The sequence below is a fragment of the Panicum virgatum genome, chromosome 3N, assembly GCF_016808335.1.
Source record: "Panicum virgatum strain AP13 chromosome 3N, P.virgatum_v5, whole genome shotgun sequence".
Taxonomy (NCBI): Eukaryota; Viridiplantae; Streptophyta; class Magnoliopsida; order Poales; family Poaceae; genus Panicum; species Panicum virgatum.
The window spans coordinates 5400501-5416208 of NC_053147.1; the positions used below are offsets into that span (position 1 = coordinate 5400501).

The 15708-nt window shown below is 43.5% G+C and overlaps 2 protein-coding genes across 2 annotated transcripts; both read left to right on the forward strand.

Moving 5' to 3' along the window:
- The first annotated feature begins 9973 nt into the window (after positions 1 to 9973).
- On the forward strand, positions 9974 to 11529 carry LOC120663882. The gene is made up of 5 exons (XM_039942825.1): positions 9974 to 10164; positions 10254 to 10323; positions 10775 to 10884; positions 10990 to 11104; positions 11220 to 11529. The coding sequence occupies exons 1-5, from the start codon at positions 10095 to 10097 to the stop codon at positions 11302 to 11304; spliced, it is 450 nt and encodes a 149-aa protein (XP_039798759.1). The 5' UTR covers positions 9974 to 10094; the 3' UTR covers positions 11305 to 11529.
- Positions 11530 to 13933: 2404 nt separating this feature from the next.
- On the forward strand, positions 13934 to 14946 carry LOC120663881 (E3 ubiquitin-protein ligase EL5-like). The gene has a single exon (XM_039942824.1). It carries the CDS (start codon positions 14094 to 14096, stop codon positions 14655 to 14657), a length of 564 nt encoding a protein of 187 aa, XP_039798758.1. The 5' UTR covers positions 13934 to 14093; the 3' UTR covers positions 14658 to 14946.
- The last annotated feature ends 762 nt before the right edge of the window (positions 14947 to 15708 follow it).

The window sequence follows — 15708 nt, forward strand, 5'->3', positions numbered from 1 at the left end:
GTATGAAGAAGATCACAAACCAAATCAAATCTCTTGGTGGTGATAAGTGGGGTGACCATGAGATTGTGGACAAGCTCTTGACCGTGTATATGGCTAGGGATGTTACTCTACCTAGCTTGATTAGAGCCGAAAGAGGATTCAAACACTTCACCGCCGAGAATGTCCTTGGAAGAATTGAAGCTCACCATGATCAATTGAAGAGAGTCAAAATCAACCAAGATCTAGCCGAGCTTCAAGAACAAGTGGCCAAGAATAGTGGGTTGGCACTTCAAGCTAAGTCAAAAGGCAAAGAAAAGGCAAACCAATCCTCAAAAAATGATGGCACTAGTAGTGATGATGATGAAGAGCTTAATGATGAGCAAATGGCTTTCTTTATCAAGAACTTCACAAGAGTATTGAAGAGAGGCAACTTTAGAAACTTTGGAAGGAATAAGAAGTATGAGCCAAGAAGAAGATTTAATAGGTCATGTTTTGGGTGTAACAAAGTTGGGCATTTCATTGCCGATTGTCCGGAAGAGAAGAAAAAGAACAAAGACACCAAAGAAAGCACATCCAAGAGAGATAGATCAAGATACAAGAAGCAAGCCGGAGAAGCTCATCTTGGTCAAGAATGGGATTCACAACAAGAAAGTGAGTCCGAGAAAGAAGATGTTGCAACCGTGGCTTTCAAGGCATCATCTCCACATCCTCCAAGCTTGTTTGAAGATCTCACCGACGATGAGGATGAAGCTCCTATCATGTGCCTCATGGCTAAAAACTCCAAGGTAACATCTCCAAACTCATCGGACGATGAATTGGATAATGGAGTAGAAGTTGCTAAACTAGTCAAGAAATATGGTAAAGGGGCCGCAACTAAAATGATGAAATTAGTTATGAAACTAGATGAAGCGGATGAGACTCTTGAAACACAAGAAGAATTGGTTAGACTTGAGAGAGAAAAATTCAAGGCTCTTGAAAAGGACCTCGCCTATGAAAGGGAGGAAAATAATATGCTTGTGAACTCAATCAAAATCAAGGATGGCACTCTTCTTGAGTTGAAAGAGTCACTCTCTAGTGAAAAAGAAAAAGTGGATGATTTGACTAGAAAATTTTCTTTTGTCAATGACACTAACACTTTCCTAAGGAAGGATAATGAGAAACTTCAAGAGAGCATAACAAACTTACAAGCTAATCACACGGCACTTGAAGTTCAATTTAATACTCTTTGGGAAAGTACTTCTAAGACTAAAGAGACATCTAATTCATCTAGTCCTTCTACAAGTAATGGATGTGCACGGTGCTTTAATATTGATATTCAAACTTGTTCTACTAACCATGTTGAGATGAATGCAATGAAGAAAGAAATCTCTAGACTCACTCACTTGTTGCAAGAAGAGGCTCCATCACATACTCAAGTCCCAAAGAAAATTCCCTTTACAAGAGTAGGTGAATTTGAGAAACACACCAAGGGATTTGGGTCAAGATACATGAGCAAGTTTGGGTTTGAAGTGGGTAAGGGACTTGGTAGGAATGGGCAAGGTACCCCACATGCCATTCCATTTACCAAGAACAAGAACAAGACCGCCTTGGGTGCTCAAGGAGGTCTAGTGAACATGACCACCCCCATTCACAAGACAAATGGTGTAATTCAAGAAAGTGGTCATGTCAACTTCATCAAGAGAGGCACAACATGTGATGAGGGTGCTAAGATTGTTCCATCCTCATTCAAAGAAGATAAGTTCAAGGCCTCTAACCCAACTAAGATCAAGGCACAAGAATCATCTCATGTATCCTTCTATGCCGATTATGTATTGACTAGGAACCACCGTGGTAAAGTGGTTGCCAAATTTGTAGGACACCGTACATGGAACACAAAAGTGAAAAACCATGTATGGGTGCCCAAAGTTCTTGTGACTAACATTAAAGGACCCAAGTATTGTTGGGTACCTAAAAGAAAAGAGTAACTTTGTTTTGTAGGGATACTCCTCCGGTGGATCAACTTGGGTGATTGATAGTGGTTGCACAAATCATATGACCGGAGAAAGGAGTATGTTTGAAACAATAACCGCATCAAGTGGAGATCATTTCATTACTTTTGCGGGAAATCAAAAGGGAAGAGTGCTTGGTACCGGTAACATTAATCTAAACTCAAAGTTCACTCTCTCAAAAGTTCTTTTAGTTGAGTCACTTGGTTACAATTTGTTGTCCATCTCACAACTTTGTGATTCGGGTTTCAATTGTTTGTTCACTAACGAGGGTGTAACCGTCATTAGAAGAAGCGATGACTCCATTGCTTTCAAGGGGGTGCTCAAGGGAAAGCTCTATCTTGTGGATTTTTCTCAAGAGAGGGCTCAACTTGATGCTTGCTTGATAGCAAAGTCTAGCTTGGGTTGGTTATGACATCGCCGACTAGCTCATGTTGGGATGAGAAATCTCAACAAACTTCTAAAGGGGGATCACATCCTAGGACTAACAAATGTTTCTTTTGAGAAAGATCATGTATGTAGTGCATGCCAAGCCGGGAAGCAAGTTGGTTCCACATCCATCAAAGAGCATCGTCACCACCGTCAAGCCATTTGAACTTCTACATATGGATCTCTTTGGCCCGGTGGCGTACATTAGCATTGGTGGTAACAAATATGGTCTTGTTATTGTTGATGATTATTCTCGTTTCACTTGGGTATTCTTTTTGCATGACAAAAGTGTAGTGCAAGAGACTTTCAAGAAGTTTGCAAAAAGAGCTCAAAATGAATTTGAGACTAAGATCAAGAAAGTGAGAAGTGACAACGACACCGAATTCAAGAACACTAATATAGAAGCATTTCTAGATGAAGAGGGCATTGGTCATGAATTTTCGGTTCCATACACTCCTCAACAAAATGGAATTGTTGAGAGGAAAAATAGAACTCTCATCGAGGCCACAAGAACAATGCTTGATGAGTACAAGATCTCGGATCAATTTTGGGCGGAAGCAATCAACACGGCATGCCATGCAATCAACCGCCTATATCTTCACAAGATCTTGAACAAGACGGCATACGAGCTCCTACTTGGTAAAAAGCCTAATGTGTCTTGCTTTAGAGTTTTTGGAAGTAAGTGCTTCATTCTTAACAAGAAGCCCAAGAACTCTAAGTTTGCACCTAAAGTTGATGAAGGTTTTCTTCTTGGTTATGCCTCAAATGCTCATGGCTATCGTGTTTTCAACAAAACCTCCGGTTGTGTTGAAATAGCGTGTGACATGACATTTGATGAATCTAATGGCTCTCAAGGGGAGCAAGTTGATAATGTTGTAGGAATGGAAGAATCATCAAGTCAAGCTATCAAGAAGTTGGTGATTGGTGAAATAAAACCTCAAGAACAAGTGGACAATGACGATGATGATGTGTTGATGTTTCAAGGGCCATCTACCTCTACATCCGCTGCAAAACCCAGAAACTCCGGATATGAAGCCGGAGACTCCGGACATCTTGACCGGAGTATCCGGGCTACTCAAGCCGAGGCATCAACTCAACATCAAGATCAGTCTCAAGATGATAGAGAAGCTGAACCAATCCAACATCAATCCTCTATTCCACATCCAAGAGTTCATCACATAATTCAAAAGGATCATCCCGTGGATAATATCCTTGGAAGTATAAGTAAAGGGGTAACCACTCGATCTCGTTTGGCTACTTTTTGTGAACATTACTCGATTGTTTCTTCCTTGGAACCTCTTAAGGTGGAAGAAGCATTGGATGATCCGGATTGGGTGATGGCTATGCAAGAGGAATTGAACAACTTCACTCGGAATGAAGTCTGGTCCTTAGTAGAAAGACCCAAGCAAAATATCATTGGAAGCAAATGGGTCTTTCGAAACAAACAAGATGAGCATGGCGTGGTAATAAGGAACAAAGCAAGGTTGGTTGCTCAAGGCTACACACAAATCGAAGGTTTGGATTTTGGTGAGACGTATGCACCCGTAGCTAGGCTTGAGTCAATTCGTATTTTGCTTGCCTATGCTACTCACCATGATTTCAAGCTATATCAAATGGATGTGAAGAGTGCTTTCCTTAATGGACCAATCTCCGAATTGGTATATGTTGAGCAACCACCGGGCTTTGAAGATCCAAAATTCCCAAATCACGTCTACTTGCTCCATAAGGCGCTTTATGGGCTCAAGCAAGCCCCTAGAGCATTGTATGAATGCCTTAAGGACTTTCTCTTAAGGAAAGGCTTTGAAATAGGCAAAGCCGATCCTACTCTCTTCACTCGCAAAGTTGATAAAGATATCTTTGTGTGCCAAATATATGTCGATGACATTATATTTGGCTCTACTAACAAAAGTTGGTGCGATGATTTTAGTAGGATTATGACAAAGAGATTTGAGATGTCTATGATGGGTGAGTTGACCTTCTTCCTCGGATTTCAAATCAAGCAACTCAAGGATGACATTTTCATTAGTCAAACTAAGTACACCAATGATATGCTCAAGAAGTTTGACATGGAAAATGCCAAGCCCATCGAAACTCCCATGCCAACCAATAGGCATCTTGATCTCAATGAAGATGGCAAGACCGTGGATCAAAAGGTATATCGCTCCATGATTGGATCCCTTCTTTACCTTTGTGAATCTAGGCCCGATATTATGCTTAGTGTGTGCATGTGTGCAAGATTTCACGCTAATCCGAAAGAATGTCATTTGATGGCGGTTAAGAGAATCCTAATATATTTAGTTTTCACTCCTAACCTTGGTTTATGGTATCCCAAGGGCTCATCTTTTGATTTACTTGGCTATTCCGATTCGGATTATGCCAGTTGCAAAGTGGATCGAAAGAGCACTACGGGGACTTGTCAATTCCTTGGCCGGTCCTTAGTAGCTTGGAGCTCTAAAAAGCAAAACTCGGTTGCCTTGTCCACGGCGGAGGCCGAATATGTCGCCGCCGGTGCATGTTGTGCACAACTTTTGTGGATGAGACAAACGTTGAGTGACTTTGGTTGTCATTTTGATGCAATTCCTCTATTTTGTGATAATGAGAGTGCAATCAAGTTAGCAAACAACCCCGTACAACACTCCCGAACAAAGCACATAGATATTCGTCATCATTTCTTAAGGGATCATAAGGCTAAGGGAGATATTGCTTTACATCATGTAAGCACCGACGGGCAACTTGCCGATATCTTCACTATGCCTCTAGATGAGTCAAGGTTTTGTGCTTTGAGAAGTGAACTAAATATCTTGGATTCTCGTAACCTAGCTTGAATTACTGCATACACTTGAGTGATCATAGATTAAGAATCTTGAAAACTTTCAAATTGTGTGACCCTTGTTTTATGAAAACTTTGGTTATTCTTTTTGCTCACTTGAGATCATTGTTCTCCTTGATTGAATGTTGGCTGATCTCAAGTTGAGTAATTTCTCTCACACCATTAGATCTACAAAATCTATCTTTACCAAATCCATCTAGATCAAGTTCTTTTGAACTTCTTTCTGCTCAGTCTCAGGGGGAGCCGGAGTCTCCGGCCCAGGGCCCAGAAACTCCGGACTATCCGGATACTCCGGCCCTGAGGCCGGATACTCCGGATATTTGAAAGTTACTATATATACCGCGGGGAGGGTCGGGGTAAACGGTTCCTTCACTCTTTTTACCACAGCCGCCACCTCCTCTTCTCTCCACTCTCCCACTCACGCCCTAGGGGCGATTCTAACCTTCCGGCCATCAAAAACTCGTGAATCCTTGAAGGAAGATTCTCCTCCCCTCCGGAAACTCCGGGGAAGTCTTGGATTTGAAGTTCCCGCGCTCTCAATGGTCTCAAAGGTACTTTTGAACTTCGGATCACCCGATCTCCCAATGTCGTAGGTTTCTTTGAAAAATCTTTAAGGCATCTCTTCATAGCATGTGTAGGAACCTTTGGCTCAAGTTTCTTTCAAATCCCATGGTCAAATCCTTAGATTTTTGAAACCTAGGGTTTCAGTTGCCTGAATTCGGAAACTCGGGATATATACCCGGATACTCCGGACCCTCTGGGCCGGAGTCTCCGGAGCTATAGCCGGAGTCTCCGGACTTGGACACCACAAACACATCTTTTTCTTCCAATTTCTATCCAGCTTGGTCTTGATCTTGTTATCTATACTTAGGCATGGTGAGGCCACGCGCTGGTGAGTCCTTGGAGGACGCAGAGCAACGGAGACAAAAGAGGCGTCATGATCCTCACTCTCAAAGAGAAGATGCTCCTCAAAATCCTCCAAGGGAGTTGCGTCCACGTCATCGTGCGGGCAAGGAACCCGCTGGCAGTAGTTCAAGAAAGGAGCCAAGGAAAGCTCCTTACATTCTGCAAAGCCAAGCCACGGCTCCTCCATCCCGTCCGACTCCGACAAGCAAGGGTATTGCTCATGACATATGTCCTAAGACCCCCCCCTCGCTTGGTAGTTGAGTATCCTCCCGGGCAGCGCACTTATCCTAACATTCCAAGGCTTCATCGACCTGGGATAGTGCCTGGCTTCACAGTAGAGATGGAAAGAAACTATTACAAGCAAGATGTAGCACTTAGGGAGGCACGCAAAGAGAAAGTTTACAGATATGACAAGAGTGAAGGTCTTGAGAGGCGCTTTTGGTGCAAGCTTCATGAAGACTTCTATTCTTCAGTTGTGATGCGTAAGTCTCGTGCTCCCATTGTTCATTGCAAGTATGTGGATTGGAAATATTATGAGAATATGAAGGATCCATTCTTTAATGAGGCTATGGAAAAGTGCAAGGAGATGGGTCTCTATGATATTATGGGTTTTCGCTATGATTGGAATGAGGAGATCCTTGCTCAATTTCATTCTTCCTTATATTATGATGAAAATGAGATTGCATTTTATTGGACCACCGAAGGAGCAAAATATGGAGTGGATTACATGACCTTTTCTAGGTTACTTAGACTTGGCACTAAGGATGAGAAGAGAGATCTCATTCATGTTGAGGAACAACTCAAGACATATCAAGTACCCACCTTGTTCTACAATCCTTATTGTGCTCAAGAAGGAAAGGCAAACCATCTCTTGCCGGTTTACTATGCCATGAATCAATTCTTTAGAGCAACCATTGATGCAAAGGATGGTGATCCCGTGGCACTTAGATACTATGCAGTGAATCTTCTAGCCCGGACTTTGTCAAGTGGTAGACCTTTTTGCATTATGGACTTCATTTGGAATGAGCTAAGAAGGACTATGATTGAGGCCAAGAAGTCCCTTCCTGCTGCACCATACATCATGTATATGATAGAGAGGGTGACCAAGGTCACATTTCCAAAGACAGTTAAGCATGAGCCTCTTCACTTGCGTGCCCGCTCAGGTGATGCACCACCTCCTCCTCCAGCTCATGCCGGTGCAACAAGGAACCCAAGACATGATCCTGCTCCATCTTCTGTGGGTGCCTCTTCATCGTCTCGTCATCGTCACCATGACTCCTTTGTGAAGAGGGCCCTCTGCAGCTTATTTGGGATGTGTAGGAATATTGCAAATGATGTGCATGAGAACACAAGGTCCATCAATGAGATTCGGGGTCATTTGGGACTTCCTTTGGATCCTCACCGCGAGCTTCCGGACTTTGATGATCCATTTGCTGAGTGGGATGCCGCCGATGAGGCTTCTATTGCCGCTACTCATGCTCCACTTCCACGTGCTCGTCGTCAGCCCCGTTCTCCTCGTCGCCGTGCTTCTTCTTTCTCCCGTCGTGCTCCTCCAAGTGGCCAAGAGATCTTTGATGAGGAAGAGGAGACCGAAGAAGATGAGCCCATAGGCTATCGTGAGCACCCCGACTCCGATGAAGATGAGGATACCTCCGAGGATACCGCTCAAGATGAAGATGATGAGTAGATGAACTTCATGCTTCTTTTCATTCCCTTTTTGGCACTTGATGACAAAGGGGGAGTGAAAATGCCATTTATGTACTCATTTGGGCATGTGTCGCCTTTGTATCGAACTCATGTCGTTTCCATTCCGTTTTAAACTCTCTTAATCGTTTGTAAGGACTATGTGGTGTGATAACCTTTGTAATGTGTGCTACTCTGTGCTTAGCTGTCGAACTTGAGTTATTTCTAAGGAATTTCTGCTAGTGTGTGACATATTTGAGCTGTGGATTATCTGTTTTCTGTTTTTCTGTGTTCTGGTTCAGAAAGGCCGGATATCTTGACCGGAGTCTCCGGACTTATATCCGGAGTATCCGGGTCCAGCTAACAGATACACATTTTATTCAGTGGATAACATGTCATATGCATCACACATATTCTTGGCACTCACCTGTTCACCCCACTGTAAAACTTATAAGAGCTTTTGTGTTTCTCTCGATAAATATGCCAATTGTTGACATGTTAAGTCAAATTTGAAATTCAAAGTTCATGGTATACTTTTAGGGGGAGCACTTATATACTAGATATTTACCGCTTTATGATTATCAAATGAGTTACATGTGGGTTGTCATCAATCACCAAAAAGGGGGAGATTGAAAGTGATCTAGGCCCCTAAGTGGGTTTTGGTGGTTAATGACAAAACACATGTGCATTTAATCGTGTAATTGAGCATGTGTGCAGGTGGTGAACATGTATAGGTGAATCAAGTGACGATATACGACCCTCAAAAAGGAAATGAAAAGGCGGAGTTCAAGTTTACTCAAGAAATTAGATTTTGAATTTGAAATTTGAGTATAGGAACGTCGTACTATCAAGAGGGACTTGGTTCAAGGGTTTTGATTTAGATCTTGTGCTCAAGAGAACCTATACAAACACTTGTGAGCCACAAAACACCTCAAAGGAGCCATAAACCGAAGTTTTTCCCTGCCTTACCCGGATACTCCGGGTATTGGGCCGGATACTCCGGACCCCATTGTCCGGAGTGTCCGGGTGCTGTTTCTGGGCTGAAAAGTCAGGGTTGCCCGGAGTCTCCGGGCATATACCCGGAGTCTCCGGGTACCCTTTCGCCCAACGGCTATTTTTGGGCTGAAGACTATATATACCCCCTCCATACCCTTTTAGCCTCCTCTCTTGCCATTTTGACGAGCTGAACTCAAACCTAAGCCTAAAAGAGCTCTCTCACTCTCCCTTCTCCATTCTTGAGTGATTCCCTTGAGGGATTTGAGTGAGAAGCAAGCAAGAGCAAGGATTAGTGCTAGTGAGTCTCATTTCCATCTCTTGAGCACTTGGTTTTGGTCAAGCCCGCGGATTCAAGTTTGTTACTCTTAGAGCCTTGTGCTCCTAGACGGCTAGACGTGCTTGTGATTGCTCAACCAAAATTGTGAGCTGCACAAGAAGTTTGTAATCTTCATTCCTCGCCGAGGAATCCATAGTAAGTAATCTTGAGCTTGAGAGGTGATCTCGCCCTTTGAAGAGGAGCATAGGGGTTCTTGAGCACCGTCTCTCGAATCCTTCCTCAACGGAGACGTAGCACCTTCGGGTGTGAACTTCGGGAAACAAATCCTTGTCTCCTTTGTGTTAGCTTACTTGATTTCTTTACTATTTGCTTGTGAGACTTCATTTCTAGGGTTTGAGCTCGATCTACTCACTCACAAGTTTCTAGTAAGTTTTGTTTGTTGGATATCAACCTTAAGGAACCCCTAGTACTCTTACTTTAACTCGATCTACTTTTCATACACAGATTTTTGCAGTTTTCTTTCAGGTCATTCATACCCGGAGACTCCGGTTATATTTCCGGATACTCCGGATCACAAAACCCGGAGTATCCGGGGCTATACCCGGAGTATCCGGTCTAGTCTGTGTCTCACATTTTTGTTAAGTGTTTTAAATTGCAGATTGTCTATTCACCCCCCTCTAGGTATCTTAAGATCATTTCAAGTTGGAGGGTGGAATTTGGACTCTATGAAGAGTTGGAGTGTCAAAAATAGACTTCTTTCGAAAGTAAACGAAAAGAAATACCAAGCGGTACCTCCGAGGCCTTCGGCTTCATCAAGCAGACCGCGAACTCATTTTCCCCAAACCAGCCCACCAGCCTCCTAGGATCCAAACTGTGTAGCCCATTCCATTCCAGCCCAGCTCAGCCCAGCCCATTCATTAGCAGTATTTTCGGACGGACGCTCCCCCGTCGGCACCGCCGCCGGCGCCGCCGCTACCCTCCCCACCGGCGCCGCTTCCTAGTCCCCCCAATGGCGACGGACTGGGCGTGGGCGCGCCGAGCGTGGGAGAAGTGGGCCCCGAAGCACGTCGGCCCCGAAGGTCTTCCCTCGTGCCTCTCCCCCTTTGCGCCTCCTCAAGCTCCCTGTATCGCCCGATTTCATTCGTAACGGACCGCCGTGCTCTCGCAGGGAAGCAGGTCCAGGCGGCGCTGCTGCTCAACTACGACCCGTCCGGGCCGTCTAGGCTTCTTCCTGTCATGTGAGTCCTTTACCATTTACCAGATTGTTTTGATTTTACAGCTTTCGTGGTATAGCAACCAATACCATACAGTCGTCGTTTTTTTTTACCTCTGTTGTTCCCAGTAAAGAGTTGCTGGACATGTATAATCTATGATACTGGTGGCTATATTAGTGGATCGGGATATGCATTTCAGTTATTGAATTGTTAGATATTATTAGGCTTCATGCTTTTTTTTAAAATACCACTATGAGAAGTTATGGAGGATAAAAGAAATGGTTGGTTATCGTCACAATTGTACATTTTTATGGTTGTAGATGTTCGTAATGGACATATGTTTACATGGGAAGATTGAACACAGAATTTGGATAAAATCCCCTGTAACTGAAGGAAGTACCCTTTTTGTTATGATCCACGAACGATGAAGTTGATGTAGCTGAAAACTTCAGGCACTCCTTTTTTCTCTGTGCAGAGCAGAGCAAGAGGGAACACGACTTACAGCTGTTGATATGCAACCGTTCCTTGACTTTGTTAAGAGGGGTAATCTGCAGACTGAATTCTTCTCTATTAGGACTAACCAATGTGAGTGCCGCACATGCTGACTTTTTACTGCTTTTAGAGAACCTGCTAAACTTGTAGTGTCTTCATTGTCGCCAGCAGTTTGTGATTGATGATTATGATTTGCAGATTTGGTCACTTCAATCCATGAAAACTGGTTTTGTGCCCGTTGTGTCAACGGCACAAAGTCAGGAGGTGAAGGAGCTATAGTTATGCAGATGGGAGCTTACTTGTTAGTCTCTATGTATGTACCTTGTTTTCCAACTTTCGACTCATTGAAATCAGTGATCATGTTTTCTAACATATTTTTAATATTAATCAGCTTTCTGCCAAATTCACACCGGTATCTTAATGTATAGGTATGATGGTTCTCTTGCTTCAGCTTCACAAGCAATGGTGGCAACTGATCAGTTTGCAGTCCAGTTTAACCGGAGAACTCACTAATCTCCTTTTAGTATAGTTTGATGAGTGATGTTGACCTGCAATTTGTTATCATTTGGGATCATAGTGCTAAAATGCATTAAGTGGCCTTATGTACTTCCTAATGTTACTATTTCCTTGGGTCAGGAGGTCTGCTAATGTAATAGCCAAAAACTGGCTGTGAAACTGATGTTCCTAGTGTGAAGTTGGAGAAGCTCATGTTCGTAGGGGCATGTGTAGTGCAGCCAATTTCTCTTTGACTTCACGCAAATCCATAGAAGATTCCAAATCTTTGTGGGAGATGAAAAAAATGCATATATTGTTATACCAGAAGCTGATGTTTTTGTTTGACCAGAAGCTTGGAAACTCGGAGCACAATTTTAACAAATCATCATCTTGTTCTGTACATATTTAATCCATCTTAACTTCTGAGCAAGAAAAAAATACAGTATTTGATTGGTAACTGATAACTGGTAACTGGTACCTGATTTCATATGAAAATGGTCGAACCAGGCAACAGGCGCAAATTGATTATTGAAGAGGCACCGAAATAATGAGGCACATCGAGTAGTCAGAGGGATGGGTCCTTCTCCCTGCTGACCTTTGTGCAATTTAGCATTCAACTCAAAACTTTGCCTCTGCTTTCTGTTAAATTTCAGCAACGTTCAAATAAGAAAAACAATGGGCGCATTTAACCAAGAAAACAATTATCAAGGTACGTGCAGCTATACCGGTTATAGCTGTTTCAGACTTTTGTGCTTACGATTGGAGCTTTGTACAAATTAGTCTTCCATGAGAATATATATTGGCAGGTGTTATTGGCTTATTGCTTAGAAACCACTTGATTCAACTTGCATTTTGCTGAAAGAGCCAAACTGGGTTGATGGGTCTATCCGGGGCGATGAGACTGGCGACATCCTGGCTGAGCTGGTTGTTGTAGCTTCAACTACTGGCGACATCCTGGCTGAGCTAGTTTTCTGATCAGATGTGACAGTCATTTTCGAAGTTGATATATCATGTAGACTGTGCTTCTTGCAACAGCAAATCCATCTAAAAAGTCTAGTCTACTATGGAAGGTATCCAACTTGATCATATTTCAATCATGTTTAACAAAGTAACATGAGCAAAATCGGTTCGTGAAGGGGCACACAGGCAGCAGTGCGGCAAATCGAGTAGCGATGGAGACATTATATATAATCTTGTACTCATTGACCTATAGGGGTATTTTCTGTCCTAGGAATGGCATGAATGTAATTTTTCCCACACATACTTACATGGTTACCCTTTTCACTTTTTGATATCTCTTTTTTGTGAACATAGTTATTAAACAAAATAAACTACAAAAAGGCGACCGGTCAATTTGTGGATCCGGGTCAACACATTTGCATCCATCATAAGTGGTACTCCCTCCATCCTAAATTATTAGTCATTTTAACTTAAAACGACTAATAATTTGGGATGGAGTAACATCCTAGCCTAAAGCACAACCTTCTGAACTTCAGCTAAAGTTTCTTTTTTCCCCTTTTTCACCAATCTTGACAGTCATTTTATAACTCGTCCTACCATGATCAGCATGTTTCTTGCAACAACAAATCCATCTAAAAAGGGTAGCCTATTTGCGCAAGTCTCCGACTTGGTTATACTTGAACAAGGGCCAACACAGCAAGTCAGCAACAGGTGCAAATCAGTTCGTGAAAGGGTAGGGTACAGAAGCAGCGCGGCAAATCGAGCAGTGATAGATGTTGATTATTAGTATTGTGCCCGCTGACCTACGGGGATTGGAATTTGACCCCCACATACTTATGGGCTTGTTTGGGTGTTGCAAGCCAGAAGAATACTGAACACCAATATTTGTTTCAGCCAAGTATTTCATGACAAGTACAGTCACAAGAACAAACCAATATTACCAAATGAACTCCACGGTGTCAACGGGTGGATGGTTCAGTTTCAGCCAAATGCACTTGCATATCCATCCTATCTGGTTACGTCCTGGTGTGATTGTCACAGTCACAGTCACACCTTCATCTCATCAACTGCATGAATTTGTTGTGTTACATGTTTCTCAATTATGCCATCATTCTCGAGAACTTCAGAGACGACCATGGCCAGCATGTTTTTTATTGCAATGACAAAAATCCGTCCCAAAATCTCAGGCAGTCAGGCTATATTATATTATGGGAAGTATCAAGTATCAAACCTTGTATCTCAATAATAAGGTTTGACACAGCAATAGGGTGCAACAAATCAGTTCATGAAGGGGCAGTGAAGCGGTAGTGCGGCAAATCAATTAGTGATCAAACTTTATGCCTTGTCCCCACTGATAATTGTGTTTATCTATACAGTTTCATGGCAAGTAGAACAAAAACAACATTCCAATGTGTATTAAGAAACAACAGCTTCATGGATGATGATGTGATGACTGAATTGGCACTAGCCTGATGGCACACTTGTCTCCCACAATTGAATAATTGACACATGAAAATAACTCCAATCCATGGACGTCTGACTTCATTGCTGCAAACTGTTGCTACACGAACAACAAAGTCAAACCCAACAGCCCCAACTCTTAGCCTGTCTCATTGGCCGGATGCTCAGCCTCTGGACTAGTTTAATACATGGCTCTCTTTGCTTGTTCAGTAACAGATCTCTTCCTATCTCCTGAATAGATTATGGCCTGCCTTTGCTTCTTGCAGCACACTACCAGGCTACCATGGCGTACGGCGGCGTACCTATTAAAGGTGGCTTCCATTGTTGCACAAGTACAACCACTGTTTGCAGGATCAACGACAGTGATCTGCAGCTGATCGGCTAGAATGTTCTTCTCCGGGTTCTCGTACCAGCACCAGCAGCAGCCAGGCAGCAGCCCCGGCCATGCTGCCGCTCCGTACGGCGGCGACGACCACAACCTCACGGTGCTCCTCACCTTCGGCATCTTCTTCTCCTTCATCCTCCTCTACCTCGTCGCCGGCGTCATCTGGGCCTCCGTCGCCACCGCCTGCGCCGTCGCGCTCGCCTTCTGCTACCTCAAGGCCCGGCGGCGCGCCGCGCTTAGGCGTGGAGCGGCCCTGCGCGCGGCAGCTACCCAGAGCCGCGGAGATGTCGCCGCGGTCGTCGCCGTGTCGGCGATCCCGGCGTTTGCGTACAAGCGGGAGGGCGCCGCCGGCGGCGGGGACGCGACGGGGTGGGCACAGTGCGTGATATGCCTGGGGCTGGTGCAGGTCGGCGAGGTGGTGCGGCGGCTGCCGGCGTGCAAGCATCTGTTCCACGTGGAGTGCATCGACATGTGGCTGCGCTCGCACTCGACTTGCCCCATCTGCCGCGCCGCCGTCGTGCCCACCGACGGCCAGCCGGAGCCGGAGCCGGAGCCGCCGGTTTGATCGGTTGATTGTCCACCGGGCTCTGGCCTCTGGGTGATCGGTAGCTAGCTAGTTCTGCACTTGTTTAGGTTGTAAAATTATATAGCTCGTGATCACAGCGTTTTGGGATGAAGCTTTAGATTGCATTACATGTCATGTCTATCTGATTTTTGTCCCGTAAATTTGCTGGTTTTTTTGTTTTTTTATCTATGTGTGAATGCATATATAGTCTCGTTCGTTCAGAAAAAGTGAATGCATCGTCTTCTGTTGTTTTGCGATAAAATGTGAGTTTTGCTCTTATATGCTACTAGTAACAATCGCATGAGAAAAAAACGGTTTAGCAATTGTTCTACAATTTCAGTTGACAACAAATTTAGAACAGAAACAGTGTGATAAATAGGGCTTCAGTTGTACCGGACACAAGAAATGATCTGGCCTAATTTAAATTTGTGGTCATAATTACAAGTATAAAGAAAAGAAAATATCTAGGCGCATAACTACAATTGACATTATTAGATGCAGTTATGAGAAAAAAAAGTACATTTACCTTATCTTAGTACCTAGGCTATGATACAGATAGTACCTGTTACCATGCGTTCTATTTGGTTGATAAGATTTCATCTTTGGAGCAGGTATACTGAAGTATATACTAAAGGTGATTACCCTTTTATTGGTTAAATAAAGTTGCCCTCAACTACTTCGCACTCACACTCAGTAATATAATAATCCTATGTAGAGCCAAGCATTACCTGAGTCACAGGGATTGATATGAAAACAAACACTGATTATTTGTTCTTGTGGGATATTGACTGTTCCTGCAAACAGTTGCCAGCTGGCTGGTACACCTCTGAAACAATACAACAATGACAGTAACTTATCAGTACAATAATCTCCATGTAGAATGAGATATCTTTCTCTTTGGCCCATGATGGTGGCTTGTCCTTGTCCGTACAAGGCCTGACTTGTTCATAGTTTAGGATTGACCTTGGAATTAATTTCTTAATTAACAATACCATCTACTGCAATCACTCGTTCAGCTTTAATGATCTTTACACTTGTACATACTTCCAAG